Source organism: Ailuropoda melanoleuca, chromosome 5 (genome assembly GCF_002007445.2).
Source record: "Ailuropoda melanoleuca isolate Jingjing chromosome 5, ASM200744v2, whole genome shotgun sequence".
In the NCBI taxonomy this organism is placed as follows: domain Eukaryota; kingdom Metazoa; phylum Chordata; class Mammalia; order Carnivora; family Ursidae; genus Ailuropoda; species Ailuropoda melanoleuca.
In genome coordinates, this window is record NC_048222.1 from 16,370,440 (window position 1) to 16,395,141 (window position 24,702).

General features: G+C 37.7%; 1 protein-coding gene across 1 annotated transcript in view; it reads left to right on the top strand.

Moving 5' to 3' along the window:
• Positions 1 to 24,702, top strand: part of OFCC1 (orofacial cleft 1 candidate 1) — a 182,263-nt gene that overhangs the window by 52,436 nt on the left and 105,125 nt on the right. The window contains 2 exon segments of the mRNA XM_034660197.1: positions 1,286 to 1,372; positions 7,997 to 8,065. Coding sequence (XP_034516088.1) covers positions 1,286 to 1,372; positions 7,997 to 8,065 — 156 coding nt within the window.

The following is a 24,702-nucleotide window of genomic DNA, read 5'->3' on the forward strand; positions in this document are numbered from 1 at the left end:
AGTAGTTGTTGACAGATAAAGTAACAAAAATGAAACTCATTTATTTTTTTCTTTATTGAGACCTCAAGGAAAAGCAGATTTTCAGTTCTTGCACTTACTACGTTGATAGAACAGAGACTGACAGCAAAAATGTGCCAGTCCAGAAATATAAATTAAACCTCGGTTCATATCAAAATTCCATTTAGTCTTGGAAAAGGAGCTGCTGTTTGGATTATTTTTGATCCTAAATCAAATATGTGATGGAGGCTCGAGTATACCTGGTATTTGTTAACCCTTTGCTGTGAACAATACTTGCAACCTGCTTGTTGTTTGTGGTTGACGATGCTTTCTTTCTTTCGCAGTGTTTGAGGCAACTTGAATTATCGTCAGGGTAGGTTATATTTTGCTGAATGCAAATTGCTAGCAACAGACACATATATTTCAGTCTGCAGGAAGTAGGAAACTAGATTTGGAAAATTGATAACAGACCCTTTTCTCTATTACAAAGTCCTATTCAATGCTACAGTTTGATTATTGAGACAAGGACAAAGGTAAGTGAGAAATGTAAAGTGAGGATTTTTGGATTGTTTGTTGAGATTATTGATGTGTATTGAACAAAATTTCTGACTAGATCATTTGTGCCTTCCCTTCATGTAACTTAAATTGACAGAGCAAAAAAGACCTCTTACTTTTCTTTTTCTCTGTCTCCTGCCCTCCTTCTCTCTCCCTTTCCCCTCCCTCCCTCCCTTCCATCCTTCCTTCCTTCCTTCTTCCCTCCCTCCCTCCCTTCTTTCTCTTTCTTTTCACTTTATCTCTCTTTCTTTATTTTCTAATGTCAACATAGAAATTTTGCTACAGGTTCTCATAATTAAGACACTACAAAATTGATGACAGAATTCTGGAAACAACAACACGGTGGACTTGGGGAATGGATCTATAAGCTGGTAAACAGAATGATCAATGAGCCCTAAACATCGTTATAATCCAACAATGTCCGTTTCTTGAGTATATCCCAAACATAATTTTGCTGAAGTTTATTATTATTATTCTAAAGTCTACATTTGATCATTTTCTCATTAATTTCTTAGCAACCGAAAGATAGCATGAACTTGTTTCTTGAATTACCTTTTCTGACCTTTTGCAAGATGATAATTACAAAAAAGGGAGGCCTGCAAGGACTTGTACAAAAATTAAGCTTATAAAGTAGCTAAAATGGCCCTTCTGTGCTGGTGTCGATTTCAAAATTAACATTTTGGTTCATGTGCTTCTAATAATCACTGACCCTTACTTCATGTACTTTCCACAGGAAATGAATACAGCAGAAATTACTTTGACCCACTGATGGATGAGGAAATCAACCCAAGGCAGTGTGGGATGGAGGTCAGCAGAGAGGGTGAGCTAGAATTAAGTATGTAATTTTTGTGTCAGAATATTCTTTTCCATTCATGAAAATGAGGTGACAAAGATCACACATGCAGTTCCGTTTAGATTTTGTGGCTTACAATTTAAATGGTAAGTTTTAACCACTAACAACATGATGGGCAGTGAAGGTAATTTTTGATCAAGGACAGCCAGCTGGTCAGAGAGAAGAAGCAGGAATTTGCTTTCATTTGATGCCGCCGGAAGCGGTTTGGTGTCATTATAAGGCCCGTGCTATGCCTATGAGGAACCTCATCACTTTACAAATGCCATCTCTGCTCTTTGAGTTCAAAATGAGCATTCTTGCATGCGCAGCAAAATTCGTCTAGTGTAAGAAGTTTCTGTGCACGGTGACTATTGATTCCTTTCTTTAGAGGCAGGGAACCACCACAAAGGTGCGGTGATCTGATGATTTCCTCTTCTGTAACCTTGAGTCTAGTTGCAGCTGTAAAATAACCATTCAGAAGACCACGTTCCATCACTGGGCACCAGTCACTGGATCTGAACGTTTTAGGGAAAGGCTGGGGTAAATCTTCACCGACAGAGGGGCTCAAGCATGGTGCAAAAATTATTTTAAAAGACAGTTTTCAATAACTACATCTCTATTTAGACAGCACAGAATCCACAGATATCATCAAAAGATGTATGTACAAGAAACAAGGTGAGAACTTTACTCTCGGCAGTTTTTACCAGTAACTCAAATCAAGGGGGACTGAAAACTGGAAAAATCTCAACCTTTTCTTTGCCCAGCACACTTGGAGGATGAAAGATAATCCCAGTGCATTCTGGAGAGGAGTATCAATTGGATTCTTCTTGAAGTCTGTTTTAATTCCTTGGAGATCACAATATATAGTTGTATTTGGTGGAGTTTTTGTACCGTAAGGGCTAAAGGACTTAATAAGATGTTCAGTGATACATGAAAGAGGAATGCTCTAATCACAGACAGGCAAATGACCCAAAATATTGTGGGTCACTCTTCCCTACTCAGCAGTGATGGCCCAATGCCTGGGGTTCACTTTGGGTCCCATGTTTCAGAGCAGGCAGCTGTCTTTATATCCAGTTTTAAGCCTGCAATTAGTGATCATTTCTTTTTCTTTTTTTCTGGGCATTCAAACCTGTGCAGTTATTACATTTAGGGGAATAGACCATGCTGACGAACACAAGATCACCTTCCACACCCTCTCTGGCACAGAGCCGAAGACCGCGCAGGGACGTAACTGGGCCGGGATGGGCCACCTGAGCAAAGGTGCAACGCACAGTATTTTGTGTGTGTGCTCCATCTATGTCCACCCTGGTTCAGCTTTGTTCTCATATTTGTTTATAACTTGTTTTTTTCCCTCAATTCAATACAGCTTTTATTGCATCTTTAAGATACCACAAATAAGTCTGAAAATTAATCCGGCATCTTGCTGTTTCTGTAGCTGGACAACTTAGATCCTATTTGCCAGCCTGCCAGGCTTGTCCTTTTTCAGAAACATAGATACCATCCCCCAATTTTCTGTCATCCTTGTTTTTAACTGTGGTGGTTTACTGAATCACAGCAGCTGAGTGAGATACCAGTTCAGTGTCATTTCCTGTAAGAATTAACTCCTCTTTCCTGAGTTACTGAGCAAGCAACACCTGGTCTCATCCAAACCCTGGGGTTGTATTTTTCACCCAGGAAATTTCAGATTTCGACAAGAGAACTGTTCTCCTGAATGACAGTGTTGGTGGGGAAGTGAGCATTCCCAGACCTCATCTTGTGATGGAAGCCCAGTGTCACGCCCTTGACCATGTTCTGTGCATGTCTACAGACAGTGTGGACAGTAGCCAGTTCTTTGCTGTTTCCTATCACTTGTCAACTCAGAGCCTCTTCTATTTCTTTCCAAGGGGACTGAGTTCTACATTGATGTGATTGAAGTCTCTTTTCAGGGTTCCTCTGGGGCCCTTCACAATAACAGTGTCCCTTCAGAGTGATGTCGACACTTTCTGGAATGTCAACAGTCTGATTGCTGAGAATGGTCTTCATTTTCACAGTAGATGTGGCAAAGCTGTTTATGATTTGTACCCCACTTGCTTCCAAATTGTTTGAGGCAGCTTATAATAGAAACGTAAATGCATATGGTCAGAGCAAAGTTCAAACATAGATGAAAGAGAGATTTGAGAACACCTGTACAAAGAAGTAAATGTACGAGAAATCGAGGACAACATTATAACTATAATTAAGCACTTACTCTTACTTTGTTTTTCCTGGAAATGAAACATAAAGGGACATAATTTGGATAACTTTCAATGTTAAACAGAATTTATGACTCTTTTTCAGTGTCAATAACCCACCAACACCACCACCGTTTTATTTTATTTTATTTTCATTATTTTTTAAAGATTTATTTATTTATTTATTTGGGGGAAAGAAAGAGAGGGCAAGTAGATGGGGAGGGGCAGAAGGAGAAGGGAAGAAAGACTCTCAAGCAGACTCCCTACTGAGCATAGAGCCCGTTGTGGGGCTCCATCTCACAACCCTGAGATCAAGACCTGAGCCGAAATCAAGAATCAGACGCTTAACCAACTGAGCCACCCAAGTGCCCTTACCGTTTTATTTTATTTTATTTTTAATTTTTTTTAACAGTAGATCCTGGAAAGATAATATTATGTTAATTTTTATCCAGCAAAGATTGTAGAAATAATGGGCAACTGGTTCTTGCTTCTTGGTCAATACATTTTACTTAATATGCAATATAGATCTGAGTGCCATTACGAGACATCTACTACATAGCTCCACACATTGTATTATTTTACAATTTGGATATGATTTGATGTAAGTAATATTAGCTTGGGGATCAGTCAGGGTTCTCCAAAGAAACAGAACCCAGAACCAATAAATAGACTCTCTCTCTTTCTGTCTCTACATATACATAATGCATGTATATTACACGTGTACATAATACATATACAATATATGTATATTCAGAAAGAGAAAGAGAGAAAGAGGGAGATTTGTTTTAAGAAATTAGTTTATGTGATTGTGGGGACTGGCAAGTCTATCTATAGGGCAGTCTGGTAGGGTTGAGATTCAGGTAAAGTTTGATGTGAAATTCAGGCAAGCATTGATATGCAGTCTTAAGACTGAATTTGGTAGGACAGTGGACTGGAAGTGGAGGCATAATTTCTATATCACAGTGTTGAGGAGAATCACTTCTTTGGGAAACCTGCATTTTCTCTTATGCCTTCAACTGATTGGATGAGGCCCACCCACATTACCTGCAGAATAATTTGCTTTACTTGGAGTGTACTAATAAAGAATACCATCACAGCAGCATCTAGACTGATGCTTGACCAAATAACTAGGTACCCCAGCCCAGCCAAGTTAACATATCAAGTTAACCATCACCTGTTGTATTTAATAACAGCTAATTAATTCATAATATCTTATGGAGTGTTGAGGCCCATGGATTTGACATACTAAATGTGTTCTCCCTGATCACCAGACTTCAATTCTGTTTCTACTCAGTCTCAAGCGTACACCAACTCCTGCCTGGAATTGTTGGACCGCTTTTGTCCACATCCACTCTTCCTTTGCTTTAATCTGTTGTCCACACAGCATCTTGCTTATCCCTCATTGAAGCTCTCTTATTGTTGCCTGTTGCTTTCAGGGTAAAGACCAATCTACTGTCCTTGCCCATCTCAGGTCCCCTGAGCTTGCTCACCATGCTTTGGCCACCTTGGACTTCCTTTTGTTCCTTATATGCATGGAGCTTCCTTTTGGACACTGGACCCTCACAGGTGCTGGGACAGCCTCCTTACTGGTCATTGTACTTTCTTCCTGAAGGCTCAGCTTACACATCAATTCTCCACTCCCCTGACTAAGCAAAGTGATGTTTCCCTGTCTACCTTCTTTATCTAACTCATGGCGATGATCACTAAACTATTTATTAGTGAGGTGACCTGTGAAATGCGTGTCTCCCCTAGGAGACCATCTCCTGAACACAAAGAGGGCAGAGATTCTGCTTACCTTGTTCACTGATGAGTTTTTAAGACTTAGCACAGAGGTGGGCATAGAGATTGAGGTTGACTTGAGAAGTCTTTGTGGAGTGAATGTATATATGAAGAAATGAATGGAAAGTGCTAAGCATAATATCCCAGACATGGTGAGCCTTCTGTACATGTGAGTTATTAGTACTTTCTGAGTGCTCAAGGGGTGTGTTAGGCTAGACATAGCAGCTCTGGCCAGCCAATGCAAAACTGTCCAAAGTAGTTGTCATTATCTCTATTTTTAAGATGAAGAAACAAGCTTAGAAAGATTTAGTAGTTTTCTTAAGATCACAGAGATCTGGCAAGCATGGAGTGGAAATCAGATCCCTATCTTTGGCACTATCTGTTCTCTTTTCCCTCAGGAGTTGCCTTTGTCCTGTTGGCTTCCCCCACCGTTCCCTTTGAGGAAAACTTCTGAAGAGGAAAGGAAGCAGATTGGTTCAAATTGTTGAATTTGAGTTTGAAGGGGACGTTCTCTTGCCTTCAGTTTCTGTCTTATGTAACCCATTTGACCCTCCAGGGTCCTATTGGGGCACCACTGACAGGGTTTCTTACCAGGTCTGCCTACCGAAGGAACTAGAACCTCTACGGCAATTATTTGTATGGTATCTCTTGTTCAGGTCCCTCTCATATGACACCCCAGAAGCTGTCTATAATTCATTACTTCATAATGAAAACAAAAACACTAGTTCAGAATGACAGAACCTAAGCTATTGAAAAATTTTGTACTTCGTACAATTACTAAGTAGTTAACAACAAGCAAACAAGGAAATGGGGGGTGACTGGCCTTTGCTGAGTCCCTACTATATGCCAGGCACGAAGCAAGGTGCTTTATATGTGTTATCTTCTTAACCCTCGCTTCCATCCCACTTTTGGGGCCAGGAGATCAAAGCTCAAAGACTCTAAGAAGTTGCCCCAAGATTACAGAGCTAGTAAGCGGCAGAGCTGGGATTTGGACCTAGGTTTGCCTCTCTCTAAAGATGGTGTCTCTGTATTAATCCCATTTACCTTTTGTCTATCTGTTTGCTTTGACATGCAAAGTGTATGTTCATTTATTCTTTTCTGTGACCCTCATTGGTCTGTCAGGATTACCTAGTCCTTGTAGTGAGGCTTTTATTACATCTGCAGAGATTTCCCTGTCTATGAATCTGCCATTGCTCGTTGTTAACTTCCAAATAAGAGTCTTTCATGAGCCATATATCAACTTTATAAGTTTAGTAGCTGTTCTCACTAAGAATTATCAAGTTCCAGACAATGGTGGAATACAAGTTCATGCTTCCCTAATGCACAACCTGCAAAATGTCTTCCAGGGATGGCCCCTCTCCCTTTCCCCCAAATGTTGGGGTGGTAGGAAATTTGTGCGGGCTCTTGGCAGGAAAAGAACATTTGCAGGTCAACTGATACTTGAGAAAGTCATCTTCAGGGTTCAGTGAGCAGAAGCTGACTTTAAAGACCATTTTATGTTAGTACACTTTCAGACATTCTATCTGGCTCCAGCAGCCTAAGCTTTCCTGAGTAGTCATCCCAAGTCCATGAGCACAAGCTACAGTGAATTTCTTTCCAACACTGATGTTCAAAAAATTAATAGGGATAGATGGAAAGGGGAAACCTAGAATTTTCAGGAACTTCTCACTTGGACAGTGAAGACCCCTCAAGGCTCTTCCAGAACACTTGCTGTTGGATGTGCTGCTCAGATGTGAGTTGCAGAATAAGCTACCATCCTGGAGTTGGCTCGCCCGTGGAGTGCAAAGTGAGAAGTTGTAGAAACACGTGGGCTTTATTAAAACTACCTCTGTGAGAGTGCAACCACAGTTGGGCTAGTTCACTTGTCCCTGGAGGAAGGGGAACATGTTTGATTATGTACGTATATTCAAATTCTGAGACTGGGGTCGTCATCCAGATTGGCATCATTTCTATTTGGTTCTATCCAGTGGCAGATCTACCTAGATGACTCTTTAAACCCTTTTCCAGAACCATGTTTTTTTTGGTCATGTGGTTTTTATTTGTTTCCTTGGGTGTCTGGTTTCCGTTTTGTAACGACATAACCTTGTTACTTTAAATTCACAAAAGAACTAAGTAGTGCTTGTATACTCTATTATATTGCAATAGCATATATCAAAGAATTTAAGTCCACCTAATGCCACTTAAGTTTGTTGTTTCTTACATACATGCAGTAAAAAATAGGATATGCAGAGAGTAGGTAGTGGAAAACACTCATTCATTTTGCTTATACATTCTGTTGTATGATTTAACAAACCATAATGACTTGTTCTGAAGTGATTTTTGTGTGGTGCATGTCATAATCCATAGAATATTAGATCCTTTTTATTGGAGAAGAAGTATCCTATTATGAATACCTTGCAATATACATTTAAAAGTCATTGTTCCAGTTATCATTGACTTATAAAAGGTGTTTTTTTTTTAAATTTCAGAGCAAGGCAGCATATTGAATAGAATTTGTGTCTATGACCTGTAAAATAACTAAAGCACGATGATGATTAATAATTTTTTTGCAATTCAATTTCATATTTATAAATTAACTGATGAGAAAGTTATCGTAAATATGTTCTTTTAGCACCCCTACCAGTTGATAATAGAATTCTCCATGATCGATTAATGAGGCTGTTTGACAAGAGTGGACGAGGAGAAGCCCATGGTAAGAGACTAATTATTTTCAATCATTTAATGTTAATTTAACTTATTAACATTAGTTGTAAATTCATTAAGATGTTTTCTTGCAAATGCTGATGTGTTTTCTAAACCTAACCACTCACGGATGACCTATGTGTGTTTTTGATGGTTGCAGATACTGAAGTAGAGCTAAAGTTGGGGGGAAGGTAACCGTGGCCCAGTTTTCTAGAATTACATAGAATTTATAACCCTAGATAGCGAAAATGACTTACTGGCTATTGCAGGATCTTACAATGAGATATGACACATTTGGGTTCTCTAATATGGTGCCATGTGCCACTCTTTTGAAAGAATATGTTTTAGCTTTTAGATAAATGCTTTGGGTGATAGAAGACAAGCAGTAAATGGTTTTCAACCTTCTCATGGAAATTCGTACTTGTGAATGTTAGACTTTTTAAGTAATTCTCATGTGTATTAATCTAGGCACTTAAAGGTAATCCCTTAAAAACTGAAATCTAAATTCTTAGGTTAACACATATCAATTCATGCCAGAACCACACTGGGGATTTTAGCAAAGCATTAAGTATAAATTGTTGTAGCCACGTGTATTTAAATTCATGAGAAATCATTCTATTAAGCTTTTTTTTTTCATTCATTGTATGTTTAGTTCTTCTCAAATGATCATTGCCTCTTTCTTATTTAAATAATTCCTTAAAATACTTGAGGAGACGGGGCTCATGGTTAAGTCCTCTATATTTTTACTTATTTTTCTATTGAATTTATGCTTAGTTTTCACCATTTGGTAACTGTGTCACCCGGGGCCAATTTTTTAACCTTTCTTTGCCATTTCTGCCCAACGGACGTATTACCCCTTCCACAATGGAGTAGTTATGGGGATTAAATTATTCATTAATACCTGGGCAGACATCATAAGCACACACAGAAAATAAAGAAGATAATTGATGATGATGAAAAAAATAATTACCAGCTAAACATTTGCTGAGTGCTGGCACTGTCCTGGGCACTATTCAATTCTAAATAGGTAAGTATTAACTTACTCAAACCTTCTAACAATCCTGAAGGTTAGGCTGCCTTTTTTATCCCCATTTACAGAATTGCATCCCCTAAAAATTTTATTCCTGCCTAGATACATCTCCCGTTAGTTTTTTTTACTATCAGTTTGTGTAACTTTTTATTTCTTTTTATCTTTATAAACCAAACAGACTCATTTTTCAGGCCAGCTTGATCCCTCATTTTGAGGGATCCTCACTTAAATGAAGAATTAGGCAGGATTCCCCAGAGAAGCAGAATCCAATAGAGCCAGTAGAAAGAGAGAGACATTTATGGGGGCTGGCAAGTCTGAAGTCCTTAAGACATACTGGTAAGGTGCAGATTCAGGTAAGAGTTGATATAAAATTCAGGCAGGAGTTGAAGTCTTGAGTCACAATTCCGCAGGGCAGAAGGCTGGAGGTTCAAGTAAGAGATAATGTTGCAGTCTTAGACTCAGTTTCTTCTTTTGGGGAAGCTCGAATCTTTACTCTTAAGGCTTTCAAATGACTGGATGAGACCCACTCATGCCACAAAGGGGGATCTGCTGTGTTCAAAGTCTACTGATGTAAATGTTAATCACATTTAAAAATTACCTTTAATGGCAGCATCTAGACTGGTGTTTGAACAAATAACTGGGCACCACAGCCTAGCCATGCAGACACAGAAAATGAAGCACCAAAAATCACTATGTTTAAATTAGTGAGATCTCTATATTTTTAGTCTAACATGTAAGTCAGCAAGAATATATTGGATATCTTTTGTGTGTGTGTTCTAGGCATTGAGCAATGCACTTTTATACCTCTTATGTCCTTTCCATTCTGACAAGTCTTTGCAGCTTAGATCCTGGAAACGACCCCGGTACACATTTACAGGTGGCACCTGGATAGGTTTTCGAAATCATTTGTGAGCTTTCAAAAGTCTTATGGAATTTACAGAATGAATAGTCAGGCACTATTGGTCAGTCGTATATAGTCAGACATATTGCACATGAGGATACAATTGAGACTTAGAAAGTTTAAAAACTTGTGCACGGTCATACGGTGAACCAGTGGACAAAGAAGGAAGGCCAGCAATCTGCTGGACACTGAAGCCCAGTTCTCTTTCCCAGTACCCCACCTCATGTCTTGCTGGACATCAACCTCTCTTCCTTTGGTTCAAAGTGTCTAGGTTTTTGTTAAAATTCTGACTTTGGAGACATGGAAAATTCCGTATTTTATCTTCCAGCATTTTTTCCCCCAAGCCTGGAAGAGAGAGGATTATTGTATATTTACGGTGTACATCTAGCTAGATGAATAGATGCATTCTGTAGATGTACTGTTTTCAGAAGATAGAGAGAGAGGGAAAGTACACACACCATTTATATAAATGCAGGCATTTCTATGCAAATAAACAAGGCAGCCCAAATAAACTTCCTCTGTGTTTGCATAGCTCAGGAACTGTTCTCAGGGATCCTAACTTAGAAAATGAACCCAGGGGCTCTGACTTCTCCCAAGTTGATTTCAGCAAAACGGTGAGCAAGTGGTAAGACGCTGAGGTAAACAACATGAAATATTAACACACAGCAAAGCAGAGTATCTATACTTCGGGAGGTATTTGGTAAGTGGGGAAAAGGCTTTCATGGAGAGCTCGTACTTGACTGGCAGTTAATGTTTTTCTTTTCTAATGACCCATGTTACATATTTGTTGAGACTGTTACCTATGCTTACTTTTTTTTTTAAAGATCTTATTTATTTATTTTGAGAGAGGGAGAGAGAGAGAATGAGAGGGAGAGAGAGAGAAAGAGAAAGAGAGGGAGTGAGGGGAAGGGCAGAGTGAGAGGGAGAGGGTGAGAGAGAATCTCAAGCAGTCTCAGCACTAAGCATGGAGCCAGANACATTGTCCACTGATTTTACTCAAAAACATACCCCTGTCTAGAATACGATTCATGACTTGCCCAAAACTTTTCCCTTATTTTTCATATACCTTTTAGCAAGCAGACCTCATGCTATTTATCAGTATCAATTCCAGCCCTCACACAATTTAGTTTTACTTCATCCGGTTTTATTTCATTTACCCCAGCGAGAAAGGTAGGCTGATTCAGGATAAAGAGGAAAAATATCGCCAGAGGATATGGAAGGTACTTTGGTCCCTTCTGTATACTGAAGGCTGTAAGCTGAAGGATACTGAAGGCTGAAGGCACTTCCTTCAGCCCATTGTTAGGAGGAGGAGATGAGCCATTTATGAAGAATCCAGCACAAAGGAGGCGTGCAGAGAGAAAAAATGGTAGTCCCCTTCCCAGGCCAACACTTTCCATTTTCTCACCTTCACAGCGTCAGGAATTTCCCTGAACATCTGTGCAGGGAAATATTTCAGATGTGGCGTTGGAGCTCGTGGCTTTCATCCTTGGTTCTGATATTTATATGAATTGAAATCTCTGTGTAAAGTAGGATGAAGTAATTTAAGCCTTTTATGGTTGTGGTGAGGATTAATATAAATGCAGGCATTTCTATGCAAATAAACAAGGCAGCCCAAATAAACTTCCTCTGTGTTTGCAAAGCTCAGGAACTGTTCTCAGGGATCCTAACTTAGAAAATGAACTCAGGGGCTCTGGCTTCTCCCAAGTTGATTTCAGCAAAACGGTGAGCAAGTGGTAAGACGCTGAGGTAAACAACATGAAATATTAACACACAGCAAAGCAGAGTATCTATACTTCGGGAGGTATTTGGTAAGTGGGGAAAAGGCTTTCATGGAGAGCTCGTACTTGACTCACTTTGGGAACATGACAGGAAGAACAAGAGTTGTTGGCGTTGGACTTGTTTTTTAATCTTAAAACTTGTTCTGGGCTTTAGCGATTTCCCAGTACATTAAACAGAAGATAACTTGCTAAACTGTAGATTATGGAAAATGAAGCTTTATCCCTGACAAGAAAAAATGTGGTTAGAGGACTGTGTGTTAAGCCAATGTTTAAGTGACAAAGGGCAAGTCAAATTTCGTGTGATTTTCTTGGGGTAAATAGATGGGAGCTTCAAGGAGATTTTGGATTCTGAAGAGCCAGTGAGTTCCAGAAAGAGACCTGAACCCCGCAAAGAGGACAGCCAAGCCACCTCTGCCTACGGCAGTTAATGTTTTTCTTTTCTAATGACCCATGTTACATATTTGTTGAGACTGTTACCTATGCTTACTTTTTTTTTTAAAGATCTTATTTATTTATTTTGAGAGAGGGAGAGAGAGAGAATGAGAGGGAGAGAGAGAGAAAGAGAAAGAGAGGGAGTGAGGGGAAGGGCAGAGTGAGAGGGAGAGGGTGAGAGAGAATCTCAAGCAGTCTCAGCACTAAGCATGGAGCCAGATGCGGGGCTCGATCCCACAACAATGAGATCCCTGAGCAGAAATCAAGAGTCAACTGCTTAACTGACAGAGCCACCCAGTCACCCCACCTATGCTTAGTTTTTATTGCTATTGTGAGGATGAACTCATACTTATGAAAGTCAAGGTGTTTATTTCTATTTTTTTAAAGATTATTTATTTGTCAGAGAGAGAGAGAGAAAGCACAAGTGAGGGGAGGGGCAGAGAGAGAAGCAGACTCACCGCTGAGCAGGGAGCCCAACCTGGGGCTCGATCCCAGGACCCTGGGATCATGACCTGAGCCGAAGGCAGATGCTTAACTGACTGAGCCACCCAGGTGTCCCAAAATCAAGGTGTTTAAATGGAGATAGGAGAAGATCTCAGTAGGGGTGAGAGCTGTTGGGTGACTCTATTCTCAAACTATTTGTCTATACCCATTAATTTATATGGGGACTAGGTGGATGGCTTTTCATCTCAACATTACGTGGCCTCTAGGTAGTGTGGATGTGGGGGTGACAAAAGAATCGGGACTGCAAAAAAAGAAATGAAAAGGACCTTTACTAAAATGTCATGGGACTGGGCTGGGATTTGTCTGGTACAGAGATTACTGTGGGAAAACTCAACAGACAGAGATCCTGACAGTTGATGTGTATCCTGTAGAAAAAAAAAAAGACTGAGTACTACAAAACCAAAGGAGCGGCAGTGGCTTGCAGGGGGCATGCAACAGAGAGTCAATTGAGTCTTGGAGGCAATTAAGAGGTCCCGTTTCAAGGGTCATGCAAATGATGATCAATTGCTTTAATTGTTATTGCTGGGCAGTTTAGTTACCTGAGTCTTTAAAACTCTTTAGAAATATTTGCACTACTTTATATATCTCGTAGACATTAGAAAGCTGGTAGGAAAGACGTGAAATGACTTGGGTCTGAGAATTATCCAGTAAGAAATAAAACTAAGCAATTAAGTGCATAATGTTAACAAATTTAATCACAGAAAAAATCCAGGGAAACAATAATGCATTGTTTTTTGAATAAGTATTGAATTAAAAATAAAATAATTTTATTTTTCAGCTGCCAGAGAGAAATGTTTTCCCAGACATATCCTAATATGTACTCTGTATGAGGTACCTGCTCTTAATTGGTTGCAGATAACTAGGTTTTCCTCTGAATTTTAATAATAATTCATATGTTTAGTTTATTCAATTAGGAAGCCATGCTTTCAATAGGTTTTAAGAAATTTATGTGTAATATACTATGATAAGGAAAATTATTTTAAGTGTTTGTCTTTATTTTATTTCTTTATTTTTAATTTTTTAAAAAAATATTTTATTTATTTATTTGACAAAGAGAGAGAGAGAAAGCACAGGTAAGGGGAGCAGGAGGGGGAGAGGGAGAAGCAAGCTCCCCGCAGAGCAGGGAGCCCGATTTGGGGCTCAATCCTAGGACCCTGAGAGCATGACCTGAGCCGAAGACAGACGCTTAACCAACTGAGCCTCCCATGCACCCCAAGTTTTTGTTTTGATTTTAAAAATGAAATACAGCATTTAGGATAGTGGTGGAATAACGTATTACCTTGAACCAAGTGTCCCCCAGGGAGACACTCTGAAAAGCTTATCAGTGTGGACTGGCAGCTAACCCTACTTTTCTAAATTCTTCCTAACTGCCTGGCATTTGGCAACGGGCAATTTTGAATCAAATCTAGCATCACGTGAGTGAAGGTCAAGTCTGAACCCTCACTCCTGAATATCAGAGAGAATGTAGACGTGTAAAATCCAGAATAAAATCTCCATAAATAAAAGATGGCTGTCATAAAACACTTGAACAGATTAAACAGTATATTTTCTACTCTGTGGTTAGCACAGAAAACTTTTTGAGATACAATGGATTTTAAAAAATCACTAAAGAGATCTGTCTGAGCTAAACTTCTATTTTGTTACTTCACCAATACAGTAGCTTATCTATCACTCCTTAAATATTACATTAAGCATAAATACAAATTAAGATATAATGAATAAAATTATAAAGATAAACAGAACAAGAGTGCGAACATTATTTCATAGTGAAAAAAAAACAACAACCGTAGTGCCTTTCCACATGCTAATTCAAGGGAAACCGTAAGGACACTACCATGGTCTGTAGTTTGTAAGCATCTGCCACATTTAGTGCCTCTTCTGAAGTAGGCAGGGAAAATGCCCTATTATGACAAATGTGAGAGATGGTTCTACAGAGCAGAAATACAATTTTACAAATTAAAAACCTCGTGGAATCCTTTTCAGTTTTAATACATGGTTAAATCTATATAAGAAAAATTTACTGTCCAACTTATGGCACTCTGATTTTTCCTTACTTAGCCTCCATTTTATGTATTTATTTTTCAACTCCCCAGTAGTTACCTGGCATACGTTTTGAACATCCCAGAATGTTCAGGAAACAGAAGGTTTCAAATGGAGGCATTCTTGCCAAAGCAGATTGGCATTGAAGGAGCATTACCCTCTAGAATAAACACATTTCAGTGATGTTATCTTTGCTCTGAAAATCTTTATCTAATGCAGCCACAATCAATTGTTTGTTTACTTACTGTCAGTTCACATTTTATCAGCATCTCTAAGAGAAAAGAAATTTACAAAACAAAGAATGTTATTAGTTGTTGCTTTTTTCATTGAGTTTTATTTTGCATCTTATCTTTTTTTGCTGTGATTCATAAGATTTTTTAAAAAAGATTTTATTTATTTATTTGACAGAGAGAGAGACAGCCAGCGAGAGAGGGAACACAAGCAGGGGGAGTGGGAGAGGAAGAAGCAGGCTCCCAACATGCAGGGAGCCCGATGTGGGGCTCGATCCCAGAACCCTGGGATCACACCCTGAGACAAAGGCAGTCGCTTAACGACTGAGCCACCCAGGAGCCCCTAGATTTTTAGTTCATATTAAAACATATCTAAACTCTTGTATTTCAAATTGTAGTAAAGTGGTTCCTGACATGTCTAGTCATTCCCCTTTATCTTTTATCAATATGTAGTCCACCACCAACCAAAGGTCAAGCTTGCTCAAAGTTCAAGGCAGTGGCTGTCAGTTAGCATTTTGACCAGATATCCTCTCATCTTAGTAAGACAAATCGACATTTCTGAGACACAGAAATTGATGAAAGGGTTTCTTGTTTGTTGTTTGAAAGCAAAGCATGCTACTTTTTATATAAGCTTTTTTTTTCAATTTCATCATGTTGAGAATGCCACACAAAACATGATTTTATTTCGTATGCTTGTAAAACAAAACAGCATCAGTTTGACAAATTACTTAATAATTCTACTCTCTTCTTTGCCCAACACTTCCCATTCTCTTATAAAGTTGCTTGTATGACCAAATTTCCTTCAGAAACTCAGCCCTCTGTTATATATCAGCAAATGAAAATTTGTTCTGAATAAGACAGAAATGAGAATGCTACACTATGTTCAAGAGAAAGAAACCCCCATATATGATGTTTAATACTTAACAGTAGTACTTAAGTAAATAAGTCAAGATACTTATGCTTTATTCCATAAGCTTCTTTACATCAAAGTCCTTTTTTTTAAAAAAAATCTTCAACACCATGTACAAAGCCCGGCAGAAAACATAAAGTATACTCTCATTTTTGAATGAATGAATGAATGAATAAATGAGTGAATGCTGTAGATAACTGATAGGGCAAAATTATCATGGATATCATTAGCATATTAATGTTCTCCGATATAAATGTTCTCTAATACAGTCGAATGTCACTATGTGGAGTGTTAGGATTTGGTACTTTCATACATATCATCTCAATTATATTTAAAAATATTTATGTCATAAATAGAGAAAAAGGCTCTTTTATTTCTTGCCGATTTATTGAGGTATAATTGAAAAATAAAATTGTAATATATTTAAAGTGCAAAATGTGCTGATTTGATACACTTTTTTTGCTTGTTTGTTTGTTTTGGTGAGAATACTTAAGATCTGCTGTCTTAGCAAATTGCAAGCATACAATCGAGTATTATTAACTATAGTCCCGATGCTATACTTAGATCTTTAGAGCTTACTCAACTTATAACTGAAACTTTGTACCTTTGATAAACATCTCCCCATTTCTCATGTTCCCCACCCCTGGCAACTACCATTCTACTCTGTTTCTATGAATTTGACTTTTTTTTTTTTTAGATTCCACATATAAGAGATACCATAAAGTATTTGTCTTTTTCTGTCTAGCTTATTTCACTTATCATAAAAATCTCAACAAATTAGGTATAAAGAAATGTACATCAACATGATAAAGGCCATCTATGACAAGCCTGTAGCTAACATCATAGTCAACGGTGAAAAGGTGAAAGCTTGTCCTCACAGATGAGGAATAAGACAAGAATGTCCACTTTTGCCACTTCTATTCAATATAGTACTGGAAGTCCTAGCCAGAGCAATTAGATAAGAAAAAGAAATGGCATCCAAATCAGAAAAAGGCTCTTAAATAATACAGTAGTGAACATTCATTGTATACCTACTGATTTTATTTTAAATACTTTGCATAATTTAACCTCACAACTGCCTTAAGAACAAATTATTATTTTCATTTTATAAAAGAGCAACATGAGGCACAGAGAGGCTAATTGAAGGTTTGTGGCTAAGTTGCTGAGCCTGAATTCAAACAGATGGTCTTAGCCATTAGATTCTATTGCTAGTGGCAGTTCATAGTATTCAAGGAAGATGGCTTTTTAATGTAAAAATTTCTGTATTTTGTTGGAAGTGACATTTTTGACCAATTAAGTGCTTTTGACATCCTTTAAATTATTCTATAGGGAATGTGGACCGATATATTTTATGAAGTGAGTGATAACACTATTTCATCTTGTATTTGATAAAACCAACCCCCCCCCCAAAACGCCCAAAACAAAAACAAAGTTGAGACATGCTTATGGTAGCTTAAAGACTCCATGACATTCCTTGCAGTTAAGCTGGTAAAATACTATCCAAGAAAGAATGAATTGCAAAATAATGATTCTGTTATTTTTGAAAATACAGAGCATTAAAAAGAATTGGCTAGCATTTTACACTACCTACTATTGAATTCATACCTTATATACCTTCTTTCACCTTTAAAAAGGACTGCCATTCCCCAAATACATACCACGTTAAAAATAAAATTCTTCTCCACAATCTGTAGTTAGTCACATTCTACTACTATTTTTTTTAGGAAGCTCAATGTGTTCTTCTCTTGTCACATCTTATCTCTTATTCTCTGAGTAAGTGACATATTGCTATCATGCTCTGGTCACCTTGAAGTTGGGAGCTTTGTCCTGTTTGCCCATCTTTCTACCCGACCCCCATCCTGGAGTTCAATATTTGCTAATTAGATATTTGTTGAATGGGCATTTGATACATAGCATATTGAATAAAGGAATACTTGCAAAATATCTGAACCATTCACCTCCTAACATATCTTTATAAGGTCATGAATCCAATTAGAATTTTTATATGTTAAGACAAAACAGTCATTACAACCTGTTGCTACTGTTCTTTGTATTCGTTAACTCTAGGTGCCATAACAAAATCCCACAGACTGGGTGGCTTAAACAACAGACATTTGTTTTCCCACTCTTCTGGAGGCTGGAAGTCTGAGATCAGAGTGCCAGTGTGGTTGGTTTCTGGAGAGATTCCTCTCCCTGGCTTGTAGGTGGTTGCCTTCCCCTGTATCTTCACACGGTGGGGAAAGAGAGAGAGAACACAAACTTTCTGGCTCTCCTTATAAGGGCAGTCATCCCATCATGAAGGTTCTACCCTCACAACCTCATCAAAATTTAATGATCTCCCAAAGGCCCCATCTCTACTACGGTCACATCGGGGATGAAGGTTTAAACATATGAATTTTGCTGGAACACAATTCAGTCTGTAGAACTCTTCCTTAAAAAATACTAGGTTTTCATGAAAACTTTTGTGCATAGATCTTAGCTCATGAAAAATTCATTTACCCCGAGTCCTGAAGAATGTACTTGCTTCGTAAATGTTTCAGCTGAAGTGCTCTGTTTACTTTAGGAGAGAGCTTTGCATGGGAGAGAGGCCTCAGGCTGAGAAAGAAGGCTGCTCAGAGACAGGTGGACTGCCAAGGCTCTGAGAAGTTGCACTCCTTCTTGCCTATCAGAGACCCAAAGTGCTTCTAAATATTACTGGAAAAAGATTTTTGACATGCACTTTTAGGAGGGACAAAGTAAAATAAAATTGCCTACTTTATCGTTCATATTTAGAAACTTTTCTTCAATCATTTGAAATCTGATTGGTACCATCATGATTCTGTGCCATCTATCAATGTGGAAAGGAAGAAATCTTTTCAAACGTGTGGAACATGTACCATCTTTGCTAGTTCAGTTGCTCACTCTGAGTGTCTAGTGTGTAAGAATATAGAATGGTACAGTTTGAGAAGAAACAGAAAACACATGTATATTCCTGGGATTGAAAATTTCCAGCAAAACCCAACTACTTGACTCTTAGCTTCTTGAAGTGAAAATTTGGATGACCTCATTTCCAAAGAAAATTGAGGAGCAAAAAAAGTGAGCGTGTGCATGAGAGAGAGAGACAGAGAGATTTATCAGTGAAATTGCTTAAGGATTATTAAAATGAAAGGAGGGATATATAAGAAAATCATCTTAATGAGAACTTTTGATGCCGAGTCCTAGGTACCAAGTCTGTTGAAACAAGAGTTCTCTGTATAATTTACACACATCCAAGAAAAACTCCTAGTATGTGCAATCCTCTAAACCCAGGATGTTCGGTAGGTACAAAGACTTCCCAACAGGAACTGTTAGACTTACAGGAAGCCCATTTTCAATATGTCTGCATAACACCAATTAATATTAACAAGAATAATATCTGAATATGGAGAGAAACAGCCTCCTTAACTTTCACCTCTCTTTTCCCTTTAATAAGTTATTGCTGACCACAATGCTCATTAGTGGCACAATAAAAAGGGGCTACTGGTAAATAATAACAATTCTTTGTAGTTATATACAGCACCTTTGATCAGAGAAGCTCAAAGCCTTCGTGACTCATTAATTTTTGAAATACCTCAGTGAAGTCTGAGGGTGTCAAGGATTACTACCCTCATTTCGTAAACAGAGAAACCTAGTTTTGCAAGAAACTATCCCAAGGTCATTCAATGCTTTGGTGACAGTATCAGGGCTATGATCTATAAGCCAGAGACAATTAGAACAAACAGTACTCAGGGGAAGCCAGTAGCTTCTCAGAGATTGCGGAGAAACTTTATGTAATACTCAGAAATAATATGGCTTTTAAAAGCATATTTTTCATTTAGCTTTTACTTGAATCCTTTCTTCCGTTAGTGATGGAGAGCCCTCCACAGTTACCCATTTAGATCACTTCATATTGGGGCATTTCCTTGAGCCTTCCCTGTGTTTCTATTTCTTCTTTGTGAAGAAATAGTGTATGTGCGTTTTCTATGAAACCATTCACATTAATTGCTAATAGAAGAAAAAGAAGAAAACAATTACATTTATAAATCTCCACATCTATATATGTTTAGTCCATCAAATATTAATCTATTTCATCCATTGATTTTTGAAAAACTTTAAAAGATACATTGTATTCTGGTTCATTGCAATGCTCATCTGAATGAAGGTCAAGGGTAGAGACCCTGCATTATTATTATTATTTTTCAAAAGCTGACTTCTCAGTTACAATTGGAATTGACACTCAAAAGATGGCAAATCAGATTTTCTTAAAAATTTGTCTCGGGGCACCTGGGTAGCGCAGTTGTTAAGCATCTGCCTTCGGCTCAGGGCGTGATCCCGGTGTTCGGGGATCGAGTCCCACATCGGGCTCCTCGGCTGGGAGCCTGCTTCTTCCTCTCCCACTCCCCACAGCTCCTCTCTTGCTGTCTGTCACATAAATAAATAAAATCTTTAAAAAAAAAAATTTGTCTCAAGAAACCCCTCCCTGTGTGGTTTATAGGGAGAATGAAAATTTCTCTTTTCCTTGATTATTTTTACATTGCTCCTTGGCTCTGTTATGGTTACTTAAATTTTCAAAGGCTTGGGTCTTGGTATACTTGCGGAGTGGGTGGCAGAGTCTCTAAGAACAGGCATTACCTTGTTTGCATGCACGTGTGTGCGTGTGCGTACACACACACACACACACACACACGAGTTTGTATTTTATATCTTTGTCCCCATGCCCCATTTTCCAAGTATATCACAGTTTTATACATAGTAGACCTTAGAACCTGACCATTGATTTCCTTGTTTTTTGCTGAGACCCTCCTTTTCTCATACTATCCATTTTGTTTTTATGGCATACCAATTCTCTCTCATCCTTATCTCTTGTGTTCTTCAGATAAAACTCAATAATACTGTTTATTTAAATGTGGTCTATTGACCTCTCTCAGGATACCTGAGGTGCTGATTAGAATGCACATTCCTGAGAATTAACGCATACCTTCTGTCTCAAAAATCTCTGTGATAGGAGCCCTAGAGTATATAAATTTAACACAGACCTTCTAGAAGATTCATATACATATTAAATTAAAGATCTTATTCTATCTTATAATCATTGATAATACTTTTATAGCACTTACTTTGGGACAGGCATTGGTTTTAATGTATAGGAACTCATTTTATTCCTGCAGAAACCCTTGAGATGCTATGACTTGAAAAACGGCATGTTGCAAAGAACATAAATTCCTACTCTCCATATAAATTTGTAATGTACTAGTCATACGTGAGATGACAAGGCCTTTAAGCTATGAGGTAGGGTTTAATTGATGATAAGTTGCAAAATTAGTATAGAAAAATCTCGATTACCCTTCATTCAGAATGAATTGTTTTCAAAAATACTTATCTCTGGAGTGGTACATTTATTTCATTGAGAACTTCTTCTGTGTAGGGTGGATTTATTCTATCTTTACATTTAAGTCAAATAAAATGATGTATTTTATGGAAAGTTTTGGACTTTATGAACATTCTTCCATTGTCCATTTTTGTTTTTAGGTTCTTAAAATTTTCTCACAAATGAACTATCTTGAAAAAGCATTTTTTTTCCAGAGCTGTTTCTGGGATAATCAAAGAAATTGGAATATAGACAGGATATTAGAAGATATGAAAAAATTAGCTGTTAGAGTAATCAAGACAGTGTGGAATTTGTGAAAGAAGGTAAGTGAAAGAAAGATCAATGTAACACAATCAAGAAACCAGAAATAGATATAGTCCACTAATATAATATCCACTAATATAATATCCACAGATATAGTCAATTGAGTTTTGATTGAGGAACAAAAAATGCAATGGAGAAAACAAAGTCTTTTCTACAAATGGTGCTGGAAAACAAACAAACAAAACAAACAAAAAAAACAAAACGAAACAAAAAAAACCCAAAACAAAATAGAACCTGGACACAAACTTTACACTTTTCATGAAGTTGGCTCAAAATGGATCATAGACCTAAATGTAAAATACAAAACCATAAGATTTCTAGAAGATAACATAAGAGACAGTTTAGATGACTTTAGGAATGGTGATAACTTTATAGATACAGCCCCAAAGGGATGATCCAGGAAAGAAATAATTTATAAGCTGAACTTAATTAAAAACTTCTAGTCTGTGAAACATGGTATTAAGAAAATGAAAAGACAAGCCATAGAACAGGAGAAAATATTTCCAAAGACATTTCTGAAAAAGGACCATTATCCGTAATATATAAAGAACTCTTAAAACTCAACAATAAGCAAATGAATGACGTGATAGGTATATTAAGAAATGCTGAATGTCATACGTCACTAGGGGCATGCAAATTATATCAACAACGAGATACCACTACCTGCCTATTAGACTGGCCAAATTCAAAGCAGTGACAACATGAAATGCTGGTGAGGATGTGGAACAATGGGAACTCTCATTGTATGCTGGTGGGAGTGCAAAATGATACAGCCACTTTGGAAGACAGTTTAGCAGTTTCTTAAAAAACTAAACATACTCTTATTGCATGACCCAACAATCACTCTTCTCGATATTTACCCAAATGAGTTGAAAACTTGTATTTTCACAAAACTTGCACACAGATATTTATAGCAGCTTTATTTGTAATTTCCCAAACATGGAAACAACCAAGATGTCCTTCAATAGGTAAATGGATAAATAAACCATGGTGTATCCTGACAACAGGATATTATTTAGTCCTAGAAAGAAATGAGCTATCAAGCCCTGATAAGACATGGAGAAATCTTAAATGAATATTACTAAGGGAAAGAAGCCAATCCGAAGGGGCTGCATAATGATTCCAACTGTATGACATTCTGGGAAAAGTAAAATGGAGATGCAGTAATAAGATCAGGGGTTAGGTGGGAGGAAAGGACGAACAGGCAGGGCACAGAGAATTTTTAGGGCAGTGAAACTATTCTGTATGATCCTGTAATGATAGGTACACGTGACTCTACATAATTTGTCAAAATCCACAGAGTGTACAATGCCAAGACTGAATCATAACGTAAACTATGGACATTGTGGGGTAACGATATGGCCATGTAGATTCACTGATTTTAACAGATAGAACACTCTGGTGTGGAATGTTGATGGGGGGAGGCTGTGAATGTGTGGGGCAAGGCATATGTGGGAACTCTCTGTATTTACTGCTCATTTTTACCACAAACCTAAAAGTGCTGTAAAAGAAAGTCTATTATAAAAAAAAAAATCAGTGCTAGTTTCATAATGTGTCATAATAACAGGGTTATGAAGAAAATGCACCCTTTTTGGGAGATGGATACTGAAATATTTAATGACGAAATGTTGAAATGTTTTTCATTTACTTTTAAAATGTTTTAGTTTTCTTGTGTGTGAGTGTGTATACATACATATGTGTGTGTGCATACATGTAACAAATACTGCAAAAATTAATCATTAGTAAATCTAGATACTAGGGATATGATGAATTCATTATATAATTAGTTCTGCTTTTGTATATTTTGATATTGTTCATAATTAAAAGTAAAAATAAACACTTTTATCCATATGTCAATTTTTAACAAGATTTATTTATTTATTTTAGAGAGAGAGAGAAAGCACACAGAAGAGGGGGGAGGGGCAGATGGAGAGGAAGAGACAGAATCCCAGGCAGACTCTGTGCTGAACGTGGAGCCCAACACAGGGCTCATCTCACAAACCCCAGATCATGACCTGAGCCAAAACCAAGAGTCAAACACTTAACAGACTGAGACACCCAGGTGCCTCCATATGTAAATTTTTTAAAATGTTAGATTGGTTCATGTTGATTTATTAAATTAATGTGCCATGCACTGGGGCAGGAATTTTCATGACTTACTTGGTTTTTTGTACAAAACCATGGGAGGCAGGTGTGATGATCGCAATGTTTCAGGTGAAGTAATTGAAGCTGAGATCTTACTTTTCTCTCCTCATTTTCTACCTTGAATTCCCAGATACCCCTTTACTCTTGACTCTTCAGAATTTGTTTCATTCTGTTCTTTGAGGTGGATACTGTAGCATTTTGTTATAGGAGGGTACACATGAATATTCTTTCTAATCTTTCTATCTGTGGATCCTTTCATTCCTCCTGGCTTTCCTTTAGGGTCTTTAAAACTCAAGCCTCATGCTTGATAGAATTGACTAAAAGATATTTAAGCAGGATGCCATTCAAATTATTTTTAAGAAGCAATTTTCTACTGTTGATTTAGAGACCAAGAGATCTATTTTAGCCAGCATAATTTCTGCTTAACTAATTTAATCTGTACAAAATTACATAAATAAACCTGAAACAAGCCTTCATCTTTTTTTTTTTTGCCTTTGGATATAACAATATTTTCAAAAATGAATCAAATAGAGTAAATAGCCCCCAGGCAGAGCAAATGACTCTAAAGGTGATCTCCTACAAATTCCTTTGGTGGAAAGACTAAAAATGAAGATCAAAACGTGGCAGCCCACGGTTAAAGCCCTTAACGTGCTCTATTAAGTAACAGCTTGGAATGTGAATACATAGAAGTTCATGCCTTTTCAGAAGTTCAGAGAAGGAAGAGAATTGATGAGTCCTTTAGGCTGTCCGAACCTCTCTTGTGATGGACCATGTGACTTCCAGCAGTGCTTGATGGTCTATAATTGCATGAAGAGACTTTTATTTTTCAGTCTCTTCATTCATTAAGTTTCTATTTGGTTTCAAGTCCATTATTTGTGGCAGCATAAGATCACAAATAAAATATTATAATTGTAGTTGATGGGAATTACCTTTTTATGGGTAGTAGATGTGAGTTCTGGGTCCTGAAGCTCGGACTAGCTCTGTATTA